The 25,328-nt window shown below is 40.4% G+C and overlaps 1 protein-coding gene across 7 annotated transcripts in view; it reads right to left on the reverse strand.

Moving 5' to 3' along the window:
- Positions 1–15: 15 nt before the first annotated feature.
- The window catches only part of LOC142378556 (uncharacterized), a 31,114-nt gene continuing 5,801 nt past the window's right edge, over positions 16–25,328 (reverse strand). The window contains exons 2-31 of one of the 7 annotated variants that reach the window (XM_075463186.1): positions 20,754–20,824; positions 20,587–20,656; positions 20,380–20,486; positions 20,236–20,266; positions 20,021–20,131; positions 18,425–18,552; positions 18,180–18,250; positions 16,587–16,788; positions 16,265–16,471; positions 15,490–15,798; positions 15,067–15,321; positions 12,836–13,093; positions 11,486–11,842; positions 11,021–11,350; positions 9,442–9,777; positions 9,207–9,242; positions 8,374–8,503; positions 8,145–8,293; positions 7,371–8,004; positions 6,606–6,926; positions 5,774–5,873; positions 5,630–5,655; positions 5,293–5,406; positions 5,035–5,127; positions 4,730–4,931; positions 4,504–4,603; positions 3,991–4,065; positions 3,764–3,872; positions 2,138–2,240; positions 16–1,392 (exon numbers count right to left, since the gene is read on the reverse strand). In XM_075463186.1, coding sequence (XP_075319301.1) covers positions 1,367–1,392; positions 2,138–2,240; positions 3,764–3,872; positions 3,991–4,065; positions 4,504–4,603; positions 4,730–4,931; positions 5,035–5,127; positions 5,293–5,406; positions 5,630–5,655; positions 5,774–5,873; positions 6,606–6,926; positions 7,371–8,004; positions 8,145–8,293; positions 8,374–8,503; positions 9,207–9,242; positions 9,442–9,777; positions 11,021–11,350; positions 11,486–11,842; positions 12,836–13,093; positions 15,067–15,321; positions 15,490–15,798; positions 16,265–16,471; positions 16,587–16,788; positions 18,180–18,250; positions 18,425–18,552; positions 20,021–20,131; positions 20,236–20,266; positions 20,380–20,486; positions 20,587–20,656; positions 20,754–20,824 — 5,061 coding nt within the window. In that variant the 3' untranslated portion in view covers positions 16–1,366. Of the gene's footprint in view, positions 1,393–2,137; positions 2,241–3,763; positions 3,873–3,990; positions 4,066–4,503; positions 4,604–4,729; positions 4,932–5,034; positions 5,128–5,292; positions 5,407–5,629; positions 5,656–5,773; positions 5,874–6,605; positions 6,927–7,370; positions 8,005–8,144; positions 8,294–8,373; positions 8,504–9,206; positions 9,243–9,441; positions 9,778–11,020; positions 11,351–11,485; positions 11,843–12,835; positions 13,094–15,066; positions 15,322–15,489; positions 15,799–16,264; positions 16,496–16,586; positions 16,789–18,179; positions 18,251–18,424; positions 18,553–20,020; positions 20,132–20,235; positions 20,267–20,379; positions 20,487–20,586; positions 20,657–20,753; positions 20,825–25,328 lie in introns of all 7 variants that reach the window. The other 6 variants (XM_075463185.1, XM_075463187.1, XM_075463183.1 and 3 more) reach the window with 6 other exon arrangements.

Below are 25,328 nucleotides of genomic sequence, written 5' to 3' on the forward strand. Positions count from 1 at the left end.
AATAAAAAACTCATTTAAAATATTTTATTGATAAACATACAGTTGCTATAAAATACAACAAACTGCGCTTTGTTCCTCGGTGGGATGAAGACGCTGTTGGATGTCTTGATGGATATAAGACAGAGGAAAGAGTGAGTCAGCTCGTACTCTAAGGAGGCAACGTTTGTGATAGAGGCAGATGAGGAGAGATTTTAGGACACTGAATTGTCAAAAAAGTTGGAATAACAGGGAAGCAGCAAATAACTTTGTGCCATTGGTTTTAGTTCATCAGGCGAGCTGGAAGGGACAGAAAAAGATTAGGAAAGGCTGATACATTGAACATTTTTCTGCTGGTATGGAACTGTGTTTCAAGTCAAATCACACAATGCATTCACATCAATAAATGCACACACTAATAACGGACACCCACAGACACACCCACACACAATGTGCCTAGACCCAGAGGTCAGTGTGTGTGTGTGTGTGTGTGTGTGTGTGAAATACTCTCGCCTTTCCATTCATTACATAAGGCACTGATTCAAATGCAGACTGTCTATGAGATGAAAGAACAGCTAAAACATCCTAAAGGGAACATATTCAAAATGCAGAGAGTATGTATTATTACTTAATAACATGCATTCTTATTTAGATAAAAATGAATAATAAAGAAAAAGCTTGCGTAAGTTAGCCAGATTCCCAAATCTTCAAAATTATTATAAAGATGTACAACATAGAAGAAGACAGTTTAAGTTCCAACGCTGAGAAAGTAACTACTCATTGTCCATCTGAGCAATACTCAGAATAACTTAAATATGTTCCTGTTTCATGCAAAATTGTAAACCCAAAACCCCAAATTAATGAAAAGGTATGCGTAAGGCATTACAATAGTCAAGCTACCTCAGGTTATCCAACCCAACCACTTTGCATCACAATTAGAGAGTGGAGTACATGATCAGCACATAATCAGAGCACAAGCAGGAGTTGATGAGTCAAGACTGAGGGACCAAGTAGTGTTCAGCTTTCAGTGTAATATATGTTGCTTGTGACAGAGGAGATCCTGGTATTGATGTGCAAAGGCCTAAACATACTGTTTTCTTTATAACATCCATGCTACACACCTTAAAAATAAGTGTATAGATGTGTACAGTTAAGAAGTACATCAATTGTATTGCGTCATTAAATCCACACGTCAGCTCAGCTTCTCTGTCATGAACATCTATCCAAGCTGTTTGTGCATTTCATGGGAGGAACAAAGCAGAATGTTTGCAAAGCTCGGATGATTCCACGACTATTCCAGAATGTCCAGAATGTGACCTAAGGCTCTGGAATTGTTCCCCCTTCCAATAACCGCCTGTGATGATGAGGCTCCAGTTCCAAAACATGGTCATCATAGTGTGGTGGGCTGACCTCTGCCTGCAAACAAACACAAAGACGTGTGTTTGAAACATTAGGCTGTTTTCAGAAGGTTTGTCAGTTCTCAGTGATGTTGGAGCCAATTTGTTAGAAGAAAGAATGTGAGCTGAAGTTAGCGTAGAAAGTAGGCTTTGATTTAAAGGCTGTTTTAAGATTAGAATAGTGAGGGTGACGTAATGGTCAGGAAGCGTTTAAAGGTTTGAAAACTAAATTTCTATCAAGCCAAGCTGTTATATGAATGAAAGGTATGTGTTTGAGTTTTAAAGGTCTTTTCAGTTATGTTCTGAATCATTTGCTGTGTGTTAATGACGTCATTCCCATTAAATCCTTTCAGAGATGTACAAATTTAGAACGCTGTTCAGTACAGCTGTACAGTTTAAATCAGAACGCTGTTTTGAGCGACGGTTGGTACAAACAATTCAGATAAATACACGTTTGAATGAGGACAAAATACAACAGGAAATGCTCTTAACTGTGTGGACCTGTTGACATTTTCTTTTTTCAATCAGACACACCTTTCCCTTTACAGTCGCTCCACATTATGATAGCAGCTTCTTGATAAACACTGAGGTGCGTGGCTGGTCTCTCTTCTTCTTATCAAGTACATAATAGTGTAATTTTTGCTCTGTACCACAAACACCTTAACAGACTTTTTTCCCGAAAATATACAAACGTGGTCAACCTAATGGCTGGTTTTTACAACTAATGTAAAACTAAGTACGTGTATCAGTCTTGTATATCTCACCCCGAGATGCAATGTAGCATTCGTGACAGTTCAGCTGTCCACTGCGGATCCGCACGTCAGTCCCTGCTGTGGCGTCCCCCAGCTGCCCTTTGCACACTCCACACTGAAGCAAAGAATATGATTTACAAACATTAAACACAAGAGTTATGGTTTAAGACATTTCACATCTTTTTACACATGCCTTCTACTTTGGAGGTAATCATGATGTACAAAGGCTTTACTCATTTTTGCACTGCCACAAGTTAAAAGGTTGTCAAATAATGTGCATAATGTGTTTGAAGTGGAGTGTGTAACATACAACTGCGAACCCAAATAGACTGAAGTTGGTTGGGGTCATAATCCACCGGAATAAAATCTTCAACAATAATCTCTTAAATGGTGCTTTCTGTAGAATAATTCCAGAATTCCTTCAACTCCCCAACATTTGTAGAGAAATACATTGTTCTCTTAACCTCACCTCATTTACCTGACTGACTTAATTACTTTTTAAATAAGATTTTCACATGAATTAGGTGCGAAAGTTATAAGAAATCCTGAATCTATAAAAATATTAAATCTTACATAAAAGCAAAGCTGACATGCTAATAAGAAACCACTTTTTTAAATAGTTTAATTCATTTCTTTTGTAAAAAAAACAAAACAAACAAACAACATTTTAAAAGCTATGAACTTGCTGCCATTTTTCTGTTAGAGATCTGAACAAAGCAAACATTATGATGGCGTCTCTTTGTGCTCAGAGAATATTTTCTGACATTCTGAGTAAATCAAATGAGAAAAATATCAGCAGATTAATAACCAGAAGTTACAGCCTGATATCTAATAATATCAATGAACTTAACCCCCATCTACTACTCTTAAATTGTTACATGGACATTATAATGATGTACAGTAGTCACATGGGATAGTTTCCATCAAATAAAATGTGAAGGAGTATTTGCACAGTGTTTTGTGAGTAATACTTTTGCTTTAGTAATTCCTCATAATGCTTCTTCCTCCACTGACAAAGAGACTTAAAATAACACTAACTAGACTGACTGGCACAGCAAAGCGATTTCACTGTTTGCTGAGTGATGCCAGCAGAGACTCTTATATACATGTATGCGGAACCTGATGATTGAAGAGCAATCATACTAAGCTTTGCTGAGAGTGAGGACACAATTGAAATCTGCCCTTTATCGCTGTAATCTCTCGCTCGAATGCAAGGAATATGCCGACATAACTCCAAAGCTAAGGGAATTGGGAAAAGGTTTTGAGCTACACGATAGGTCCAAAAATCAACTTCACGTAAGCATGAAAAGATTAATCATCAATGGACGAACAGCGGTTTAAAACCTGGGACAAAAAGTCAGTTGCCAATCACAACTACAACTCACTGGAATAGAAAATATATACTGAACCCCCGAATTATAAGAGGTGCATGTTTTGAATCATTCTAATTCTGCTCAGTGTGCGCCACTGTTTGTAAGACTTACAGAAAGTTTATTTGAGCTGCAACTATAAATGTAACAGACACTTTGAATCCCTGCGTTTCTTCAGCAACTCTTGTGAATTTTTGTTTTTATGAACTATCAAGCGTCATCTTCTTAAATGGACGAGCTGCTCCTCGTGTCCCACTATAAACAGTACCTTGAAACACTGTATGTGGAAAAACAGTCCCAGAGTATCAATGATCATTGCAGCTCCTTTTCCCAGGGGTGTGGAACACCCAGAACACAGTCGCTTCCCACTTACACACCTACACAAAGAAAACAAACAGGACAACACAGTTTTTCATGTATGGGCTCTGCCTTCTCAACTCAAATCCATAGATTTCTGTTTTTTTTAAATATTTATTTGTGTGTCAGTATCACTACCTGCTGGGTGAGGGAGGCTGAGGTGTTGAAGGGGAGCACTGCTGTTTACTCGTCACAACGTCATGTGATCCTGATCTGATGTACATTAAAAAAAAAAAGAAGAAATGTTAGAAGCTCCTTTGGTAAAATGAGATGTAAATATATAATATGTACCTGTCATCTATCAACGTTAAAGTAAAACATTGTAACGCTTCCTGATAAGTTCATATTTTGCTCATTATGTACTGTATGTGTTTGTTTATGACTGAATGACATTGAGTCATATTATACTATGCATCTTTGAGGAATGTATCAGTTTTTGTTGACGCTCCACATCTAAAGTTGTTGTTCATCATGAAAACATGTCTTACTGCATATCCACAGATCTACACTTTGTCCTCTTTTAAGACGGGCTCACACATTATGGTGAAGTCTGAAGCGAGGATATACTTATAGAAATAAAACATATAAATGTAGTATTTCCTGTAATTTAACTCAATGAGTGCACACTGTAAAATCCTCATGTACACTCACCTTTTAACACTCTGTGTCTGGTTCAGCTGAGAGTTGCGGTCCAGGGAAGATGTTTTCCACGCTTCCTGATTCACTGAAGGTTCACCATCACATGCAGAATCTACAAAAATATACATAAAAAATAAAGAATGATGTGGAAAAAACTCTGATCCTGGACAATGTGTGAGCTGTGCATCCAAACATCTGCACTCCCTCTACACATCAGTGACTCTTAGTTCTTCCTCACCCTGGAAAAAATGCAGCTTTGAAGCATGCTGATCCTCGTTGCCAGTGGGGAGTTTTTGCCCATTCTCCTGCACAAACACATTTCTTCCTCTTATGTTGTCGTCTTCTGTCGCAGACAAAGTAGTCGCTGTGTGTCCTGGCGGCTGGTGCAACAAACCGGGGGGACTGAGAGGCGTGACAGTTTCTTCTAGAATACGTCTCTCCTGGAAGAAACAAGGACGTAACAATCAAACAAAGGAAAATACAAGACAAACAAAGCAAGAAAAAATGTTTTCTTATTTTCAGACTGTCTGGAAGGGTTTGTACCTCTTCGTTGTGTTTTCTCTCCTCCTCCTGCACCTCTAGCTGTGCTTTCTCCCATTCCTTCTTCAGCTTCTCTTGTTCTCTCTGGTATTCTTCCTAATGACAAAACACTGTTTGTGTTAAATACAACACGTATAACAGCACATACGACACACACACATAAAACGTACACATATACACACGCATCCAGTGCGAGTGTGTCGCCTGTTTCTGCAAAGCATTTGCAGAACCATGCACATACACGGCATTACTCCACAGTACCTGTAGGAGGCGTTCCTGCTCCTGTTGCCACCTTTCCAATCGTTTACGCTCCTCATTGGGGTCCCAGACCCAGTGATTAACACGTTTAGCCAAGTTCAACATGGGGGTCTCAATCTACCCAGACCCGACATACGATCCCACACACATACACACACAAACACACACGCCAAAAACATACATATATACGGAGCAAAAGGACAGAGAGAGAGGAAAGGTGAAAATACAAGTCTGACGACAGCAACTACAGTGACCAATGAAGACAAAGGATCAGGATAGGATCAAATTTAAGGATGGAAGGAGGAAAAAAAAGAAACTGGAGCCATTCAGAGATACTCACAGTCACATTGCTCTCCTCAAGTCCTTCTGTGGAACAGGACAAATGCACACAGAAAAAAATATTACAACTGATAAAATATCAGCAGGTCAAGATGAAGCGGTGAGTGAAATTTGTCTCTATGAGTGACAAAGAAGAATGTTTTACCTGTGACAGTGGGGGAATATTCCTGCCTGCTGCGTGGTGATGCAGTTGGCTGAGCAGTTTTCTCCTCCATCGGAGTCTCAAACAACCCAGTAGTCCCAGCCTGTAGGTCGAATTTGAATTAAACATGAGCAGGAAAAAGATTCAGATTTGTTCTGTCTCTGTGGGTCTCCAAAACTAAATGGGTCTATAAGGCTTTGGATGTTGTTGTCAAATTAAGCTAAAATGATACAACACTAAAAATAACAGGTCTGCTGACCATTCAGCAGGTCTTTTAAATGCATTGCTCTTTGTGCTGCAGGCAGTCGCTGGCTTCTGTTCATGTAAATGTCTAGTAAAATTCACCAGTAGAAACCAGAAACTTGCTTTACATAAAAGATCCATCGCAGGGAACCAATTAAAGAAAGTTTGAGACCAGGCTCATGTTCCTTACTTTGGCCGAATAACTAAAAAAGGCAGAACTCTTTGGTACTTAAACTTGTTGGTCTTCTCAAACACGAAAGGTTGCACATGCATCTTGATTGATAGTTTGTGCTGCAGTTTTTTTTTTTCTCTGCTCTCACTTTTGTGTTGGTGGTTTTGTTTTGTGCTAATGAACATAAACGTAATCTCTGAGAGAAAAGAGCATCCAAGATCACTGCCTTAATGCTTCCCTGCAATCTTTTCATTGAATAGTTGGTTAGAGTTAATAAACACTAACTAATATCTGCAAAACATATTCAACGATTTAAAATTGAACCAGCTCAGTAGGAATAAAACGAAAATGCAGTGTCGGCAAATGGCAAAAACCACCAGAAAAAGGTGCCCTCTTTTTACATGTCACTTATTCTGTTACCTTTCCACTGCTTTGGATATCTGGCTGAACTGGCTCAACATGAGTTTCAGTGAGTTCTGTCACTATGGTGGTTGTGATTACACAGTTGCGGCCTCCAATCAGGGAGCTGATGGCAGAGCCTGAACATGGTGCTGATTTTTCCATCTGCGGAGGAGCCTGCTGCTCTGCAGTCTTTGGATTTTCCACCGGCTCCTCAGGAGGAACATCTTTCTCTGTCTGTTTGGAGGAAACATCTTTGTTTTCCTGCTGCGAGTCCCGCAGAGAGGAAACAGTGAACTCTTCTGTCGTTGCTTCTCCATTCACTCGCACTAACCTGTCCATCTGGACAGGATACAGACAAAAAAAATAAGCAACTTTATCTTCCTTTAGCATTTATAAAAATATTTTAAAAAATGGTTTAAAACAGTGTAGTTTGAAGCAATTTTAGGAACTCGCGTGTTTATTAATATAAAACATTTGTTAAAATTATAATTTCTCTGTACTCTGTATTTTTACACTAACCTTATGTCGTAGAAGCCTTAAGTGGGAATTGAATGATTATACATTTCCTATTTTATTTGAGAGAAGTTGAGACTTGAATACTTTCCCTCCAAACTGCATGAGGATTAGTACAAAAAAAAGTATAAGTAAAATATTAGCCAAAAAAAAAGTTTCAAGACAAGTGAAAGTAAAACTGCCTCAAAGCTGCAATCGACTCTTGTGAACTTGAGCTCGGGTGATATGAAGTTCTGATCTGTAAGATGATTGATGACATGGAGTACTTACCTTGACGGGCTTGTGTCCAGAGAGTGTGCCCCTGGGTTGACAGTAGGGTTTGGCCACCAGCAGAGGGACAGGTCTGGAGGGCGCAGGTGTCGGGGAGAGGGGCGTGTGTGCTGGCTGAAGCTTAGCTTGAGTAACCTGAGGGAAAGTTTGTTTAGTTTGGGGCTGTTCTTCCCTTGTTTGTGGGTGTTCCTGGTGTGTGGGCGGAGACTCTGTCACATGGGTCAGTGTTTCGTGAAGCTGTAGTGACTGAGGTGGCACATTTTGTGAGTTTGTGTCCACAGAGAGAGGATTGCTTGGTGTTGTGGAGATGGCACCTGAGTTCTCTTGTTCGCGAGCTGCATCTTTCTCTTTGTCTTCGGGTTTCGTGTGTGTCTGATTTATTAAGATAGTCGAGTCTGGTTTGTGCAGATGGTCCAACATCTCTGCGTTATTAACCGATGAGGTTGCTCTGTGCTTCTGCTCAGCCTGATTCTGGTCCTGTTTGGGTTTTAGAGTGGATCTGGGCAGTTTTAAGCTGTCAAGTGTCGCATCGCTGATGGTGAAGCGGAGAGCGTAACGCTGTAAAACCAAGGCAGCATCTTCTGGAGTCGCTGCATTTCTGTAGGCTTTACACAACTCTGCCTCTCTGCGCTCCCTGGAACAGAAGAGCAAGTAAAGAGACACAAAGCATGTGGCGTCTGTTAATTCACTCTAAATTATGTTTGTTTTGGTTCTAAAATACTGTAAACCTTTTTTGTCTTATCTGAAAGGCAACAATTGAAATAACGTCCTTACTTTTCCTCCACGATCTCTTTGTAAGTCTTAATGCTTTTCCTCTTATCACTTTCCTCCTTCATCCTTTTCTCCATTCTCTTCCTCTCCTCCTCTTTTTTGATTAGCTCCTGTGAGGCACTGCGGCGGCGATTTTTCCAACGAGCCAAGTCCTGTCAAACATTCACAGAGTTGATCTGAGTTAACTCCTTATACGCGGTTTCACTCTGTTTCAGTAACGTGAGTCCCTTACATCTTGCCAGTGGTCCTCGTCCTCTAGGAGACTGTTGTACTGCTCATGCATGCGCTCATATCGGGATTGGCTCATTGTTGGTAAGTGTCCCACCTCTTCCTCATTAACCATGTCACTCATACTTGCGCTCCTAGAAAATTACACATCAGAAATGTTATATTTGGCCAATCTGATACCATTATTCAACATGTATATCAATCACTGTAATAATAAAATTTCCAAAAGCAGGTGCACTTTTAAAATAATATACACAAAACATGATCAAATAGCAGGAGAAATAAAAAGGAAAAATAAATTAGGTCAACAAAAATGGTTTCCAAGTTTTTGATTATAAACACGCACATATACAGCACGACATATACAGCCAATAACAGTTGGCTAAATCTGAAAATAGTGATTTATTTCTTTTTCTATATGTGGTGGATTTATATTAGGCACGTCGGTGTTGCCCCACATGCAAAAAGCAATAAAAGTTACTGTTTCTAATCACAACCCAACAAACAATTTATCAAAAACAATGAGACAAACACATTCATTTAAAGTATTTGGTAATTAATGAAATGTCTATGTTTGTGTGTATTTCAGTGGGGAACTATTTCAAACGGACAAAAAACAACAACAATTAGAATCAAAAAGCAACGTCTGATGATAAAAAAAGCTTTCCTTAGAAATGAGTTATGACATGACAAAGCACACGAAGGAACATCATGTCAGCATCTTTGTGGTTGCTGCATTCGGTATAAAAAAACAGTTTCGAACTTAAACTCTTAAAATGTGGCGTGCAAAGCATGAACACACTGTCATGCAGAAGCTCGTACAGATTCAACACTTACTCATTGTCTAACAGAAAAGCGACTCGTCGGCTCACCCTAAAACAACAGCAGATTTAAGAGAGTGAGGATGAGTGACATCTTATTTCAACGGTGGGACACACGTCTTTCAACTCATTTCCATTCACAGAAGAGAAGTTAAATCAAAAGAAGCAGGTTGGATGGCCGATTAACTGTCCTGTATATGAAATCAGATATGAGACGTTACGGTGACTCATGCAAAAAGAAATCATCTCACATCATTGGAGGCAGTTCGTCCTCAAGCCAAAAGGGTTTCTGTTGCGGTTTCTCATTCTCATCCCTCTCCTCCACCTCATCTTTCTCCTCCACCCTCTGCCTCTCCAACTCCTCATCCTCTCTACAGATCTGGGTAGGAGCAGGACCGGGTGGAGGTGTGAGTGATGGAGAAGAGGGGGGTTCAGAAACACCACTGACAGTGGTGTTAGGGATCATCATCATGTGTCCCTTTTCTCGCTCTTCGTCCTCTTGCCTCTTCTTAAGCCCTTGACATGTAGGGCTGATTGGGGCTTTGGAGGGCAGGGCCGGATGTTCTGCTGCCATGGTAACAATACTGCTGAAACAACGATCCAGTGACAGGGCCAGGATTAACAGGAAATATGCTTAAAGGGTAAATCCAAACCGCTTCACAGAAAGAAACTGCAGCTGATCTGCTCTACTGTGAGGAATAAGCACAAAGGGCTTACCCAATGAGTTCACTCCAATTTTTCTAAATTATTGTCTCCCTTATCTTTCTCTTGTCTGTAATATGTAGTAATGTAGTAGAAAAATGTCATGTTCATTAATCAATCCATTTTTTTCAAACACAAAGAACACACTGTGGTTAATCCCCCCCCCACCTCATCGGTAAAGTGCGAAACTACCATCTGAGAAACAGCCATCATCAAGGAGCATTATTATATGACAGGGTTATTGATTCTAGAGTATGTGTCTGGTGTCTGCTGTTTGGTCTCTACAGTTCCCCGGGACGTGAACATTTCCTGTAGTTTCAGCGTTAAATTGTCCTGTATTTGACATTGTCGTTTAATACGCTGTTATAAAACAAATCAAGCTGATTTAGCTCATATTTACTTCATCTCATGTAACTTGATGTATACCTGAAACTGCCATCACAAATATTATTTGAACTTTCTTAAAGAATAATGTGGTTTATCATAGGAATATTAATATTTGATTAGGTTTAACTGAGTTTAAAAGTAGTGTATAAATATATAAGAACAAAATGAAATAGTTCATAATGTATGAGGTTATATTTTAAATAATCACAGACTTTTTATAGGGTCTGTTTTTATGTCATTTGAGTAAACCAACCCATTAAACATTTCAAGCACTTCAGAGTAGAACAGCAGCAGTTTATTTTTGGACTGGCCCTGATTTATGCTTAAAATACACACTTAACACATTTTCATACTCAACGGGAAATCAACAACTACACTCCAAGCCAAAGTTAAACGTCACAAACCTTGGAAAATACCAAAGTAATCCAAACGAAACACAAACTCAGCAAAGCCATATCCCAAATAACTCACAATAACAGCAAATGTAAGTCAACCTTTCCTATCGCACGGCTGAACCTACATCAGGCATTCAGTCAGAGGAACTGAGATCAAACATGCTGGCAGAGAAAACAAGAACACAAGTCAGTCAAGTCAGGATCAACTCTAAATCACCACAGACCTGCCCCACTGATGTTAGTACTTCTGTGATCAAAACCCAATTGCTGGCTGTAAAATCTGCTTTATTAGTTGCATTAGTTGACCAACATCACACCCTCGTCGCCATTCCAACACAGTAAATACCTGTCTCTGTCCATCTTTTCTGTGAGTTTGGGTCTGCTGTGTAGCTGCTTCATTGCAGAAACCGGGCTGATGTTGTATTTGACTGATCCGGGTACGGGTAGGAACTGGTTGAAGGACTGATTTGTTTTGACCACACTTGTTTTTTGGCATGATCCAGTCCTTCGAGCCATCATGTCATCTTTCCCCAGGTTAGGCACAGGCTCGTTTTCATCATACTCATCCTTATTTTCAGCACATTCTCCTTCGATGTGAGACGTTGCTTGGATCGCTGTTGACTCGGGTTGCTGTTGAGGTGTTTCCATGGGATTACTGGGACGCTGATGCTCCACTCTAAGGCAGAAAATTCTATGACTGAAATAACTATACACAAGGCAGGAAAACCTCTCTTAAGAAGCAAACAACGCCAAGCTTGTTAGTGGCTTCGGCACCATGATTAGACACAGTAAAAGTCAAATCTCAGCCCACCTGGCGCTCAGTTTCGTGCTTTTGTGTGCCTGCACTTTCTTTTTGTTCCGTGGAGCAGCATCTGTGGTGACCTCGCCTTGAGTGGAGCGATTTGATCCAGGCAGTGGCAGGAAACGGTTGTAAGTCACCTGAGTGGTGCTTTGCTTATGGGAAACTCCTGTTCTCCTTGCCATCATGTCATCTTTCTGAAGATCTGGGATTCTCCCCTCTTCCTCCTCTTCTTCCTCATCTGTTCTCTGTTCATATTGAGCTAGAGGAGCATCTAGCTCAGCGGCGGTGGGGGTGGCTTCGGGGGTCCAGGGTTGGAGGTCCGCAGAGGGAGGGGTAGCTTGATTGGGCTCAGCTCCATCTATGTGGCTGTTGGAGCATTACAGAAAGCACAAACCACAGCAGCAGAGGTGGCTAATCAATACCCATATATTGTTGTAACTATGGTGGTAACATCCAGGCATAAGCATGCTGAAAACCAGGCCAGCAGCAGTATAGAATACAGGTGGTGAATGAATTCCAAGTGAAACATTCAAGTTGCGTGAAAACTAAATTAAAATGTCAAAGAGAAAAAAAAGAGAAACAAATCAATGCACAAATCATGCATTTATTACGGCTTAACTATACCTCAAGCAGAATTTCTAAAGCTTGAAACAATGTTGAGGGGATTAAATAGCTTTGTGAGGGAATTCTATGCCACTATTTGATAGCAAGCAGTGGAGAAATTATGGGAAATAAGAAGGGAACCAGGGATGCATGTTTATAGTTGGTAGCAAGGCCTAATATTTGATTAAAGCTACATGGAGTATATCAATCTAAATTCATTTAAATCTGAACACTTTAACAGACATTTATATAAGGCTGACAAAACTTTGTCATTAAATAAATAAATAAATTGTAACCATACGTCTGAAGCTAAACATTTTGTTTCCAGTGCTCTTTTGCTAAGAATGGTTTAAAAGCACCAGAAGCTGGAATTTTCTATACAACCATTTGTTGTTACAAGTGATATATCTACAATAAGCTCAGATCAGGTAGTTTGTCGACGATTTGTCATGCTCTTCTTGTTGCAGAGTTTTTGCAAGTCTGCGTGTGCGCATGTTTGTTTTCCATTGAAACTACAAGCAAATCAGTGCATTGCAGTGCAACAGAGAACTGCATTCATACTAACTAGCATACTAATTCAAATAGAAGCAATAAGGGCTTGAAATGTAAAGAAGTAACAGGCAACGCGATTATCTAATTCAATAAGTAATTCAACAGAAAAGGAGCAATTGTTCCTCAGTGCAGTCCAGACTAATGCAGGCGGATTTGGATTTGAGCCACTGCTGTATGTTGTCTTGCATTTGGCCTCGTCCATACCTGCTTTCCCACTCTGAAAGCTGGGAGCCCAGGCCAATGGTAGGCATGGCTACTGTTGCCTTGGAAAGGAGTCGTCTAAGAAACTCCGTCTCCTCCCCTTCACTTGACATGACTGTGTCTATAGGCTGCTCGATCTCAGTCACGCCCCCAAAGGTCACAACTTTGCTGTGACCTCGTCCAGCCTTTGCTGATCCGCTGAAAGGGCTTCCATAATTTTTCTCCAGACAAGCCTGACACACAGGGGCTGGCCTATCCTCACTGTAAATACAGCCTCACACATGAAGACAGGCCCACAAACAAACACACAGTCAAAAGAACCAGGACAACCAGCAAGAGAGCAGGGAGAAAAGAAACAGGGGAGAAAATAAATCATGAGCAAGAACATCAGACTGTGAAGACAAAAGAACGATGAGGTTGAAATGTTGAGTCAGACAGGAAGTATGGATGGACAGAAGAGGACAAAGCATGGGGTTGTGTATTTGGATCACTCCAACACACATGCACATTCTCAAGAACACACTTAGCATTTTATCTTCTCCTCAGTAGGTAGCCACATTTTCCTACTTGGTGCCGCTTTGAGAACACAAACAACTCTTTATCCTTTCCCTCATGTCCTAATGACATCAGCACAGGGAAAAACAAAGCCGAAGCAGTGCTCACAGCCAACAGTCGCCTCTTTTTTTTGGTCTCTCTCACACACACACACACACACACACACACAAGGTCTTGCGCACACCGGCTATTTCCCTGCTCTAATTCATTGTCACTCAAAGAGGAACGAAAAGGACTAAAATAATGAGGGGAATTAACAAGGAGATGAGAACATGGGGAACAACGCAGAAAAAGAGAAGAGAACCCGAGTATTGGGAGATGAAAGCTGATTTATGTCTGGAACATAGTTGCAACACTTGTCAACTTTAAACTTTACCAATCACTGTCTTGATAACAGCATAATCAGTAGAAAATACACATCTTGTATGTAAATATTTTTGTGTAAATATCTCTTCAATAAATTTATATTTTTTTTGGGTTTGGGGCCGAGCAAGATATTTAAGAACGTCATCCGAGGACAGATTTTGGAAACACTGATAGACGCATAATTTTTAATTACATTTTAGTGAAACTAACTGATTAATAATCAAGAAAAGGACAAACTGATCAATTAACCCTGAAAAAATCTTAAATTGCAGCTTTTATTTAAAAGCTATATGTAGCTTTTACATTTGATATAATTTAGCAGTAGAAGATTTGGTCAATACTGAGGCCATGATTGTTTGACATAATTACTCGCTGACTGCGCAAACATTGGGTATATTCTTTGTATTTATAAAAATGTCTTGTATTTCTTTTCATGTTTGTCCTAGCTGTATTCCATACATTGTCTGCTGGACAAATTGCCATTACGAGTTCACATGGCTCAAGAAAATTTCTTCAAACTGCTGACAGACAGTCAGTCAACAAAAGACGACTGGATTTCATGAATAATTGTAAAATTATGCCCAGTTAGCTTATCTTGGTACAAAGAGTTTGCTTATGTTTAGCCGAGAGAAACTAAATCTGTGTAATATTAAAGTCTAATCTGCTCTGAGCAATGATCCGAACATAAGACTTTGAATTGTTGTTTTTGCATTTCTGGTTTAATCTATTCTTATCGTTTTAGCTACACTTCCTTATGATCTATGGTATAGATAATTGGACAACATTGGACATCTCCTTTTGATTCTTTTGCACGCATCCCATTTGGTTCCCAACCTCCTACATCTAATGATATACCCCTAAATAAGTGATCAGTATTCCCACACTCTTGATTACAGATAAAGATTTTCTTTAAGCCAATCAGCAGAACCTTCTCCTCATTTCCCTGTTCTTTCCTGGACTCTTATACCCCTGTTGCGAAAATACTGCCACATATTTGCAATTTATAATGTCAGGCTGAGAACAGAACTAGTAAAAAAGGTGTTAAACCCTCCTTATTTCAAGCTGATATTTACTAAAGGTTTAAAATGTACAACAAACACCACTTTAGTTGTAGTTTTGGATGAGGTTAGAGGTTTTCTGTATAGATTTATGACTCTTATGACCAAAGCATGCACACACACACACACACACACACACACACACACTTATACTGCACGCTTTCATCAGTATCTAAACATACAACACGCCGTCATACAGCAGCATTTAAGTGCACTGTACTGCATGTGTGCTCAGAATGAGAGTGTGTTGGGCACCTTGGTTCAGTCATCTTAAGTCTCTCCCACTTCAGCATATCTGCCTGGCTCATGGAGGAAGAAACAAAGCTCATTGGGCCGTCCCTTTGAGGGAGGGGTCTACTCTGAGCCCGCCTAAGAGCCAGGTCATCCTTCTGCTTATTGGGAACCGTCTTAATATTTCCCTTTTCTCTCTCATCCTCCTCTTCCTCCTCTTCCTTTAGGAAGGAGTTGTATCTGCGAGTAATGATGTCAGGTGGTGATGCTTCTTTCTCACTGTCCAATCACAAAGACAGCGAAGAGGTGTCATGTGGCGCATGTTTTATATACAGTATATATATCAAGCCACAAGTGACAATACCCAGAAAGAGAAAAAGCAGGAACATGAGAAATCTTAAAATGAGTTAGAGAAATAGAATAAAAACTGCAGCGCACACGGCTAACCTGATGTCCTTCTCCTGCAGTGTTTGTTGTGAGGCTCGTCTGATGCCTTCCCAGCGCTCTCTGTCTTTGTTGGTACACACAGGAGGAGGGATGAATTGGTGCGCTTTGGGAACAGTGGGGCCGTGATGAGTTCGTCTGGACGCTAAGTCGTCTCTACGAACATCAGGAACTTTCCGTTTCTCTGCTTCCTCTTCCCCATCAGAGGAGGAATCCCATGCAGATTTATTAGTGTTCAAAAAATCATTATCACAGCGAAGGATGATGCTTGGGGACGGTGACCTCACTTCTTTTTCCTCCATAATAGGAGGGCTGGGGTTGGAGACAGGAGGCCGTAGCAAGGTCATTTAAAAAGGGATTATAAGTCCAAGGTGCTATTTTTAGAACAGAAGCAGTGCTGTGTAGGTTTGATATGACATGCAACCCAAAATATAATATGCAAGTCTTGTTAGTCAAAGGTCCCTTTGATTTTTCACACAATCCAAAGCAGATACTCAATCAGACAGCATTCCTGTCCACTGAAACCTCAGTCACAATACAAATATCAACCAACCTCTCCAGTACATTCGTCTAACACAACACCGGCAATCAAATCTGTTAGTTATCATTCTCTTCACAAATATCATCACAAAGAAGCAAGACAGCTTCACAAAGCCAGATGTCAATCCTCAGCATCAAATAAAGCCCAAACCCCAAATTCGTCAACACATCTTGTTAGTAAATGCAAACAAAACTGCTGAGCCACCACAGCAGCAGCTCTCATGCCGTCCTCCCTGACCTGTTGTAGCAAACGGCAGCAGGAAGAACTTTAATTCCTGCCTTCTTTAACTTCTGCAGCTTCCTCTGCTCCATCACTTCCTGGGTGACCATCTCCTCTTCCTGTTTTAGTTTTTCACCATTGTTCTCAGGTGCCCAAGTGACAGTCTTGGAAGTTTTGTGGAGCAGTCCCATTCTTTGACTTTGTTCTGAAGTGGCTTGAGGGTGACTGGGAAATGGTGTTTGATTGCAGCTAAAGATTAGGGATCTTTATGTGTTTTAAATGTTTTGTCAGCTCAGATTTTGCGTTCCTGTGAAGGTGTTATACAAATACAAAAAATTACCTCCGCTGCTCTCCCTCCTCTGTATTTTTTTTTCGTCGCGGAGTCGGGATGTAAGAGCTGGCGTTGGTTCGATTAGGAAGAAACTGGTTAAAGGGAATGGAGCTTCTTGATTCAGAGCTGGCAGTCCGTCTGGCCAACATGTCATCCTTCCGCACATCTGGCTTCCTGCCGGAGGCATCAGCCTCCGAGTCGCTGCCTCGTCCTTAGCAACGAAGCACAGAAAAATAAGATTTCTAACTGTTTTTGCAAACCACATCAGATATATAGATTTTAAATCACATCTGGCATGAGTATGCAGACTTCAGCATTAGCATCAACAGAATGCACTGTTTTTAAAAATGTGACTGAACTGGCTTGTTTTGTGTCCACACCTCAACACGAAGTACAACCACATTATTAAAGTTCTCTTCCAGACACATATGTAATAATTCATTTAATATGTCTTTTTAAAAAGTAAGAACAATCACTGAAAAGAAGCAGGGAAAACATCCACCCATAATGTTAAACATCAAGATGTATACATCAGAGAGTCGAGTCAGACCCAGAATCAGTTGAAGAATTAGTTTGCTTGCAATTCGCAGGGGCTGACATAGCACAAGTGCTGTGAACTTTCACAGAGCTTAGGGAAACTAGCTCTCAGTACTCATCCTGTGATGGAGGTTTCACATGTGTTATCTGCACTGGACAATGTTAAGCTTCTGTATTTTTGAATGGTGGGGGTAAAAAAAAAAGCTTACTGACACTGACAACAAAAAAAGGCAGGCTGAAGATAAGAAGAGTAATATCAATCATTAATAAAAGTTGGATCAAATGTTGTGGTGCAAATAAAATCATACTCATATACAGATCACACGGTATTACCATTTTAAAATTTTAGATTAGAATGAAATGGTACATGACAACTGTAGGCACGTTTAGGATCTGATCTATTCACTGCAACATCAAATAATAACTGAGATTATGACCCATGTATAAACTGCTTAGTTGATGGTGGCCCACATCCTTTGTGGCCTGCGGGGAACGTAGGGAATTAGTCTATCCCTAGCTCTGGGACAGCTTTTTTTGTCACTATGCTGCACACATGTTATACTGTCAACATAAAAGACCCAAACAGGATGCCTTTGATAACCTCCCTCTAACACAAACGGTGACATTTAACCAGTAGGTTGTTAACCTTAGTCTGTGTTTCCCAGGTCCAAATTTCTAATTATTGCTACATGTAACTGCATCTGGGAGGCAACACACACACACACACACACACACACACACACACACACACACACACACACACACACACACACACACACATATATATATATATATATATATATATATATATATATGATGTGATGTTCAGCTGTTGTCCACAGTCTCCATGAGAGGTCATCTTATGCCAAGGTTGAAGCCTCAACAGGCTTGCAAGAAGCATTCTGTCTATTTATGGAGGAATAGTTTTGTATTTAAAGGAATAGTTTACTACTTTTGTTATTTCTTTCTGAGAGCTTGAGAGGAATATCACATGTACTATGTTTAAGGAGGCCATGAGAGTGGCATGAAGACTAAAAATAAAAAAAATTATTTATCAGAACCAACCATCACCGTTGCCTCGATTCACCACATCAGGAGAAGGGCTGTTCTGTGAGTGGGAGCCAAACGAATCCAGACTGTAAAAACATATTAGAGTTTGAAGCCAGCAACTAAATTCATGGAACAATTATTTTAATGCAAATGTAAACTTTGTGTCAGCAGGTGTATTGAGTTCCTCTTAAGTGATATTAAACACCCTCCACAGTGCAGCCTCATCTGTGTGTGTGCATGTGTTGACAGATGTCTCTCACCTGTCAAGGGAGTTGTCACGTGTGTGTTGCGGTGGAGAGAGTGACTCGCTCCTCTCTGAGTCCCAGCAGTCGTAGCCGCTGTCTCGGACGCTGCGCTTTTGAGGACTGTCCCCTCCTTCCTCGCTCTCCTACACACACAGAGCACATCAGACAACAGCGTGATATACAGACAACTGTGTAAAGTGAAATGGCGGAAAAAGAAGTTACTTTATGTCGCATGACATAACTTTTTTTTAAACAGTTGTAAAGCCAGTGGATGTGCAGAGTCAGTCTGTCTAAACTCACATCCTGTTTGCGTTAGTTGTGCTGTAACAAAAATGTGTTTGTGCCCATATGCTTTCTTACACCCCTGTTAAGACAAGAACCTAGGCTAACTTATCTATCCCCTTCACCTCCCCCACTACCATATCTGTCTCTTTGTTTGTTTCTCTATCTCCTTCTCCTGCTCCCCATCTTTTTTTCTCTTGGTGCCTCTCAAACACACGTCTACATATTACAGCGTATTGCCTATGGGTTTTAATTAGGGCTGGGACTTTAGCTCGTTAATTTCGATTAATTAACCACACGCATTTTAATCGCACACTATAATTTTATTTTATTTTATTTTTTTTATTTTTTTTAAATACAGACGGATGGAAGCGTCGACAAGAGCGTGGTTGTGTGCAGATTATGCAACAAGGTATTCGCGTATCACCGCAGCGTATCAAGCCTCAAATATCACCTCAACGCTAAACATGTAGCAGCTAGCGTGGAAGCTAACGGGGGCCCAACGCAGCTTAACATCCAAGATTCTATATACTGTGTTTTCATGCATGCTACATTCAGATTTCAAATAGGGATATGTTCTGTGTTTGTTGAAATATTGTTGAAAATGTTAATTTTCTAAAGGATAAAGTATATGTGATTAAAATGCGATTAATTTCGATTAATTAATTTCAAAGCCTGTAGTTAACACGATTAAAAATTTTAATCGAGTCACAGCCCTAGTTTTAATGCTTCACCCTCTTAGTTATGGAATTGGTTACTGTAAGCCCCTCCCAGCTCCAGCTAACTTTCAACCTATCATAATTTGATCAACGTGTAGCGTTCTTTCTGGAGCCTTTGCATCATAAGCACTTGGGAGGATTTAATGTATGTCAGTCGGCGTTGGAAAAATGGCCGTCTGTGGAGGCTGGGAGCACCACTGATATCTCTATGAAGGTATAAAACACTTCTGACAATGTCTGAAGTATCAGGTCTGGATTTTGAGCACAGCTGCCTTTTACACATGTAAAGGAGACAGGAAACAGTCTTCTATTGGAAATACCTTTGAGTGGCACCAGGGTAGTGCTGACAATAAGGAGGGCATGATTCAAGATTTCTTATGCAGCAGAAATAACAATTATTACCAGCACATGAAAAATGGTGTATGACGCTGTTCATGTATCAATGATAATAACTGCCACAAATATTCAGGTGTATTTCCCAGTACAAACATGCAATATTGGAAGTAAAATGCATGACACCAGGGCTCCCACACATCTGCTCAAGGAACTGGCAGGCTAAAGTCGGGATAGTGTCTGGATATGTGAAAATTGTTTCAGAGAGTTCACTCACCACCTTCATTTGAGCAAGAAGCCCTTCAAACTCCTTTAGGTTGAGTGTCGGGCCAGTGTACGAGGCACACCCACTGGCAGCCTTCCCAAGCCAGAATACAGTGTTCAACACCTGAAATACACGCACACAAAGTTTGCTGCATCTTTTTAAATACCAAATATACTAACAGTGAAGCTACTGCAAGAGAAAAAGAAGAAATGGCAATAAGAACTCACATTTTTCAATTTGCGGTTACAGTCAGAGTCCCTAATAAGAGAGAGATATGTTATTCATTCTGCAATATTCCATTAAAGTGGACAATACATACGAATAAAAAGCCACAAACAGTTTTATATATTCACTCAGGAAGGCTCATTTACTTCAGGTTAGCTCGTATGGATGTGTCTTGCAAGTCTCCTGGGTCAAACAGCTGGGAGCCCTTCAGACCCAACTCCTCGCATCCCCGCAGGAAGACTGACAGGTTGTCCTAAAGCAAACAGCAGGAGCCCAAAGGGCAGTCAACGTTACACTCTGATGAGCAACATGGTTCACTGAGCTAAATGTCACATTGGAGAGTGTCTTCTTACCAGCCCAGCGATCGGGGTAGGCAGTCTGTTGATCTTCTTGACCAGCCCTGGTTTGATTGCACTCAGCAGCCTGCGTGGAGGAGCAGAGATTTATTGAGTCTTAGACGAGTTTATGCGTGTTGTCGCTATGTCAGCCATCAGAAGCTGAAATGATGTCACAGGCTTACTCGCATAACAGGATGCCGTTCTCCAATGCACTGCGGAAGTCCTTGTCACCAAAGCTCTTCCCTGTTACTGCCTAAGGAAGGAGGACAGGAAGAGACAGATGTAAAGGAGGTGCGCTGGAAGTAGCACAGGCAGTAAAAAAATACTGACTTGGTATTTCTAAAATGCCAAAAAAAAAGAAGGTAATACTCATCACAACATCTCAAAGTCCACACTGTCATTCCTTAAAAATGCTGAAGGATATTTACTAGACTTACAAGAACGTAAAAGCAAGAGGAGCAACAATTTGTTGTGCTTGAGACAAGGATTCAAGAAAATAATGAGTAGGCAAGGCAAGGCAAGGCAAGACAATTTTATTTATAGAGCACAATTCGTACACAAGGTAATTCAAAGTGCTTTACAGCTACATAAAATCACAAGAAGGCAATAAAATCATTAAAAAGAAATAAATAAAAAAAAAACATTAAAAATAATCATTAATTAATTAATTTAAAAGTGAAGAGTGCAGATAAAATACTTTCAGGTGTCATATGCACAGCTAAATAGAACTGTTTTCAGCCTGGATTTAAACGTTGTCAGAGTTGAGGCCTGTCTCACATCTTCTGGAAGACTGTTCCATATTTTAGGAGCATAAAACTGAAACGCAGCCTCACCTTGTTTAGTCCTGACTCTGGGCACCAGCAGGAGACCCCTCCCTGAGGTTCTCAGAGCCCGAGTTGGTTCATATGGCTCTAACATGTCAGAGATGTACTTTGGCGCTTGACCGTGAAGAGACTTGTACACAAGCAGAGCTGTTTTAAAGTCTATTCTCTGAGCGACAGGAAGCCAGTGCAGAGACCTGAGCACTGGACTAATATGGTCGTATTTCCTGGTTCTAGTCAGGACTCGAGCAGCAGCGTTCTGGATGTACTGCAGCTGTCTTACAGCCCGTATCATCTGTAACATCTCTCCATCAGTTCATCAACAGATTAAGGACCACAATATTCTGTTTATTACTCCAGGATTTGAAAGTTGTCAGTCAGTTCATACACTAATCAAACAAAAATACCAAACTTTCTTCAGTCTATGTTGCCCTGATAACATTCCTTTTTATCTCATACTGTATCATATTGCTGACGAAACAGTGCCTCGCTGACGTACGAACCTGCTGCTCCCCAGTCACCCTTCCCCCCACATTTTGTTTCAGTAGCAACCAAATTAGAGTGATTTCAGGTCAGCGACACACTGCTTTGTGTCCTCATTCCACTCTATCAAAATGCCACCGCAAGTCTCAATGATAGCCTCAATCTTTAAACGGGGACTACAATCTGCTTTCTTTGCTGTTCAGGCAGGAGAGGAGAGAATCAGTAAGATAACACTGATATAAAGCCATAAAACACCAACCCACACACACAGAGAGTGATGTCAGTAGATGTTGTATAATCAGTAGCCAAAGATTAAAGGAAAAGAAGAGTGGGTTGACTGATGCTGTTTAGACCTTTAATCCAGATTAGCACAAATTACAGTTAACACTCAAACTGTAAAATGTGGGCCCATACTTTGCTGCTCGTATACATATTAGTGGTCAACAAATACGAGTCCTTCATGACCCCAGCCAACTATCTGGACAGCCTAGAACCAGCATCTGTATTCATTCTGTTTGCTGAAGCAGATCTATTCCTTCCTACACTCTGTCTGCAATGTATTTATTTTTTAAAAATGTACCAATGAATCGTTGTTCCACAACAGCAACTACAACAAATAGTTTGCAAATATCGATTCCTCCAAAGGGCAAATTTCAGTTATCCAATTAATACATAAATATGAAAAGAGCCCTTAAACATGTTTAAATTTGAGTATTTGCTCAGCTGCATACTTAAAACGCATTTACATTTGTAACCCAAAGTATTTCAGTCTTTGCTTTTCTTTTTTTACTCTGTATTGCTCTTGATCTTATGATTTATATTAGATTCTTTATATACAGATCTTCAGCACATGTTCCATATGTGTTTAAGGAAAACGCAAACACATATTAACGGTGCATCTGTAGCATCAAAGCAGACTATTGTTTTTTGTTACATAAGTGATGAGCAGATGTTTCCCATTGGCATTGCCTCCTTTTTCTTGTCTTTCATCACACACACACACACACACACACACACACACACACACACACACACACACACACACGCACACACAGAGTTTGTCGGTCTTTGTGAGGTCCCTCAACAACTAAATGCCAAACCCTGATCCTTACTCCTAAAACCAATTCTTCCATCCCAAGAAAGTAAAGGCCAGCCAAAATGTCCTCATGTTCATAAAATGTTCCCACTCCTGAGATCTAGAACTCAAATTGGTACCCCTCAACCATTCATGAACTCCAAGTCTTTAAAACATTTACAGCACCACCGTGCATAATTTACAAACAGAGGAGAGGACTGTTTTGAGGTGAGATAAGAGCTAGTGTTTGTGTTTTGTGTAGGTAGGGTGTGCGCTGCATGCAGGATACAGACGGTGGGAGGGAGCTGGAGGTGGTTAACGACTGCTTATGTGTGCGGAAACTGACATCCAGCCAAAGGTTATCTGTCTGAGTGTGCATGTACTTCATATGTGCGTTCATGAAAATTTAAACAGAAGAAAATAAGGTTCCCATGGATGTGTGTTAAAAGAAGCGACAAAGTGTTTGTGTTAAGCTATGTCTGCTTCAAAAACCGAGCCAAAGGCCTTGGGGGTATTTCAACGCCAGTAACAGTAATTTGAGCTGCGTGGCTCCTGCTCAGCCCTCAGGGTGGATTGCTATACTCAGCCTGGCTGAAAGGCAGCAGCAGCTACCATTTAAACACAGAGGTGGGAGTGTGTGTGTGTGTGTGTGTGTGTGTGTGTGTGTGTGTGTGTGTGTGTGTGTGTGTGTGTGTGTGCGTGTGTGTGTGTGTGTGTGTGTGTGTGTGTATGTACTTGCTTTTGTTAACTCATTGGGATGATTTCTGTACCAAAACCTGGTTCTAATGAGGCTAAACATAATTTCTTATGATTAGTAATAAGGTACTGAATAAACTGAGTTCAGGTTAGGGTTAGGGTTTGGCATCAACTAATAATGGGGAGGTATACAATAAATGGAGGTCAATGCAGTGTCCTACCAAATATAGCTGCGCAAGCTAGTGCGAGTGTGGAGGGGCTGGGAAGTAGCAGAAATAGGCCAAAATAGCCTTCATTTTAACAACTGCAAAAGTGGAAAGAATTAGAGGCTAAAAACAGAAAGCAGAAGGAAAAACATGCAGTACATCAAGTTTGCAGAGTCATTGAAAAACATCAGATTCATTCTTGTTATTTAAAGTGGTAAAAAAAAAGTTTTAAGGGATCAGACCTAAAGAGAAAATAATTTAAGTTCTTACTGCAGCTGAGACAATCTCCCGAGTTAAATTAATGGCTTATCTTCTTTATCAGTCTGTATGATACAAAAAATATATCAAGTCTTTTACTATCAAAAGTAGTTAAGATAATTCAAAGTAAACAAAACAAAAAAACACTAATGGTAACACTTAAATGAGCAGAGACATACAGTATAATATTGTTAGCATCTCTGTATTAGGAAATTGAGTCAAAACGTAAAGAGTTCAAATCTAAAGACAGGATTAGAAATATTTCCATTGCTTGGTGGAGAATTTTTCTTCCTTGGGAATCCAGATGCTCACTTTAACGTTGGCTGGTTCTTTAAATGTTGTGTTTGCAAACAGCAACAAAGAGGAAAAAAAGAAGCTGAAGCCTTTTTCATATTGCCTGTTTATAGTGGGAATGACGCATTGCTCTGTTTGTACAGATACAGAGATAGAAAGCGGGGGGATGGGGGGGGGGGGGGGTGCTCTTCTTAGCAGCAGTGTAGGTGATCACTGAGCACAATCAAAGCTTGCGTGTATAAGAGAGTCAGCATGCTGCCCAGACACTGGCTGTGTCGTCACTCCTCTGATTTGCCAACATTAGCCTTTATTCAGCCAGTGTGAAGAAACAAAGGTACCAAAGGCCTCGTTAAAAACAGGAGTCCCGTATTCTTAAATGCTAGTGTGTAATGGATTTTAAATGACCCATCAGATTCTTTAGAAAGGATAATAATCACTCGTTATGGTAGAGTAATACAAGAGATGCACATCCTGGAACTAGCTTAAATGTCTGTTTGCTTACAGTAAAACCAGTCTTGAATTTGAATGCATTATTTTGCAGTCAGAGATGTCTACATTAACTGAGTGCCTGTGCTGTAATGACAGCGGAGAGAAATGGATGTTTGATTTGTTGGAGCTGCTGGTACATCAGCCTTATAATGTCATAACGTCCCGAAGGCCATTTACTCTCTAAAGGTCATGATGCATCCAAAGAAGCAGAGATAGATAGATTTATCAGGCTGATTAAAAGATTAAAAGCTGTTCTGAGGTACTCTGCAATCATGTCACCACTTCAGCTGCCAGTTTTCTCTAAAACAAAAGAAGCTTTTGTTTAGTGTCAGGGGAATCATACTTTTTGATAACTTGTGGACATTACACTACGACTGTATTTGTTTTGTTTTCTCTTAAAATCTATAATCTATGAAATTAACTGTGGAGGGTTTG

Source organism: Odontesthes bonariensis, chromosome 4 (genome assembly GCF_027942865.1).
Source record: "Odontesthes bonariensis isolate fOdoBon6 chromosome 4, fOdoBon6.hap1, whole genome shotgun sequence".
In the NCBI taxonomy this organism is placed as follows: domain Eukaryota; kingdom Metazoa; phylum Chordata; class Actinopteri; order Atheriniformes; family Atherinopsidae; genus Odontesthes; species Odontesthes bonariensis.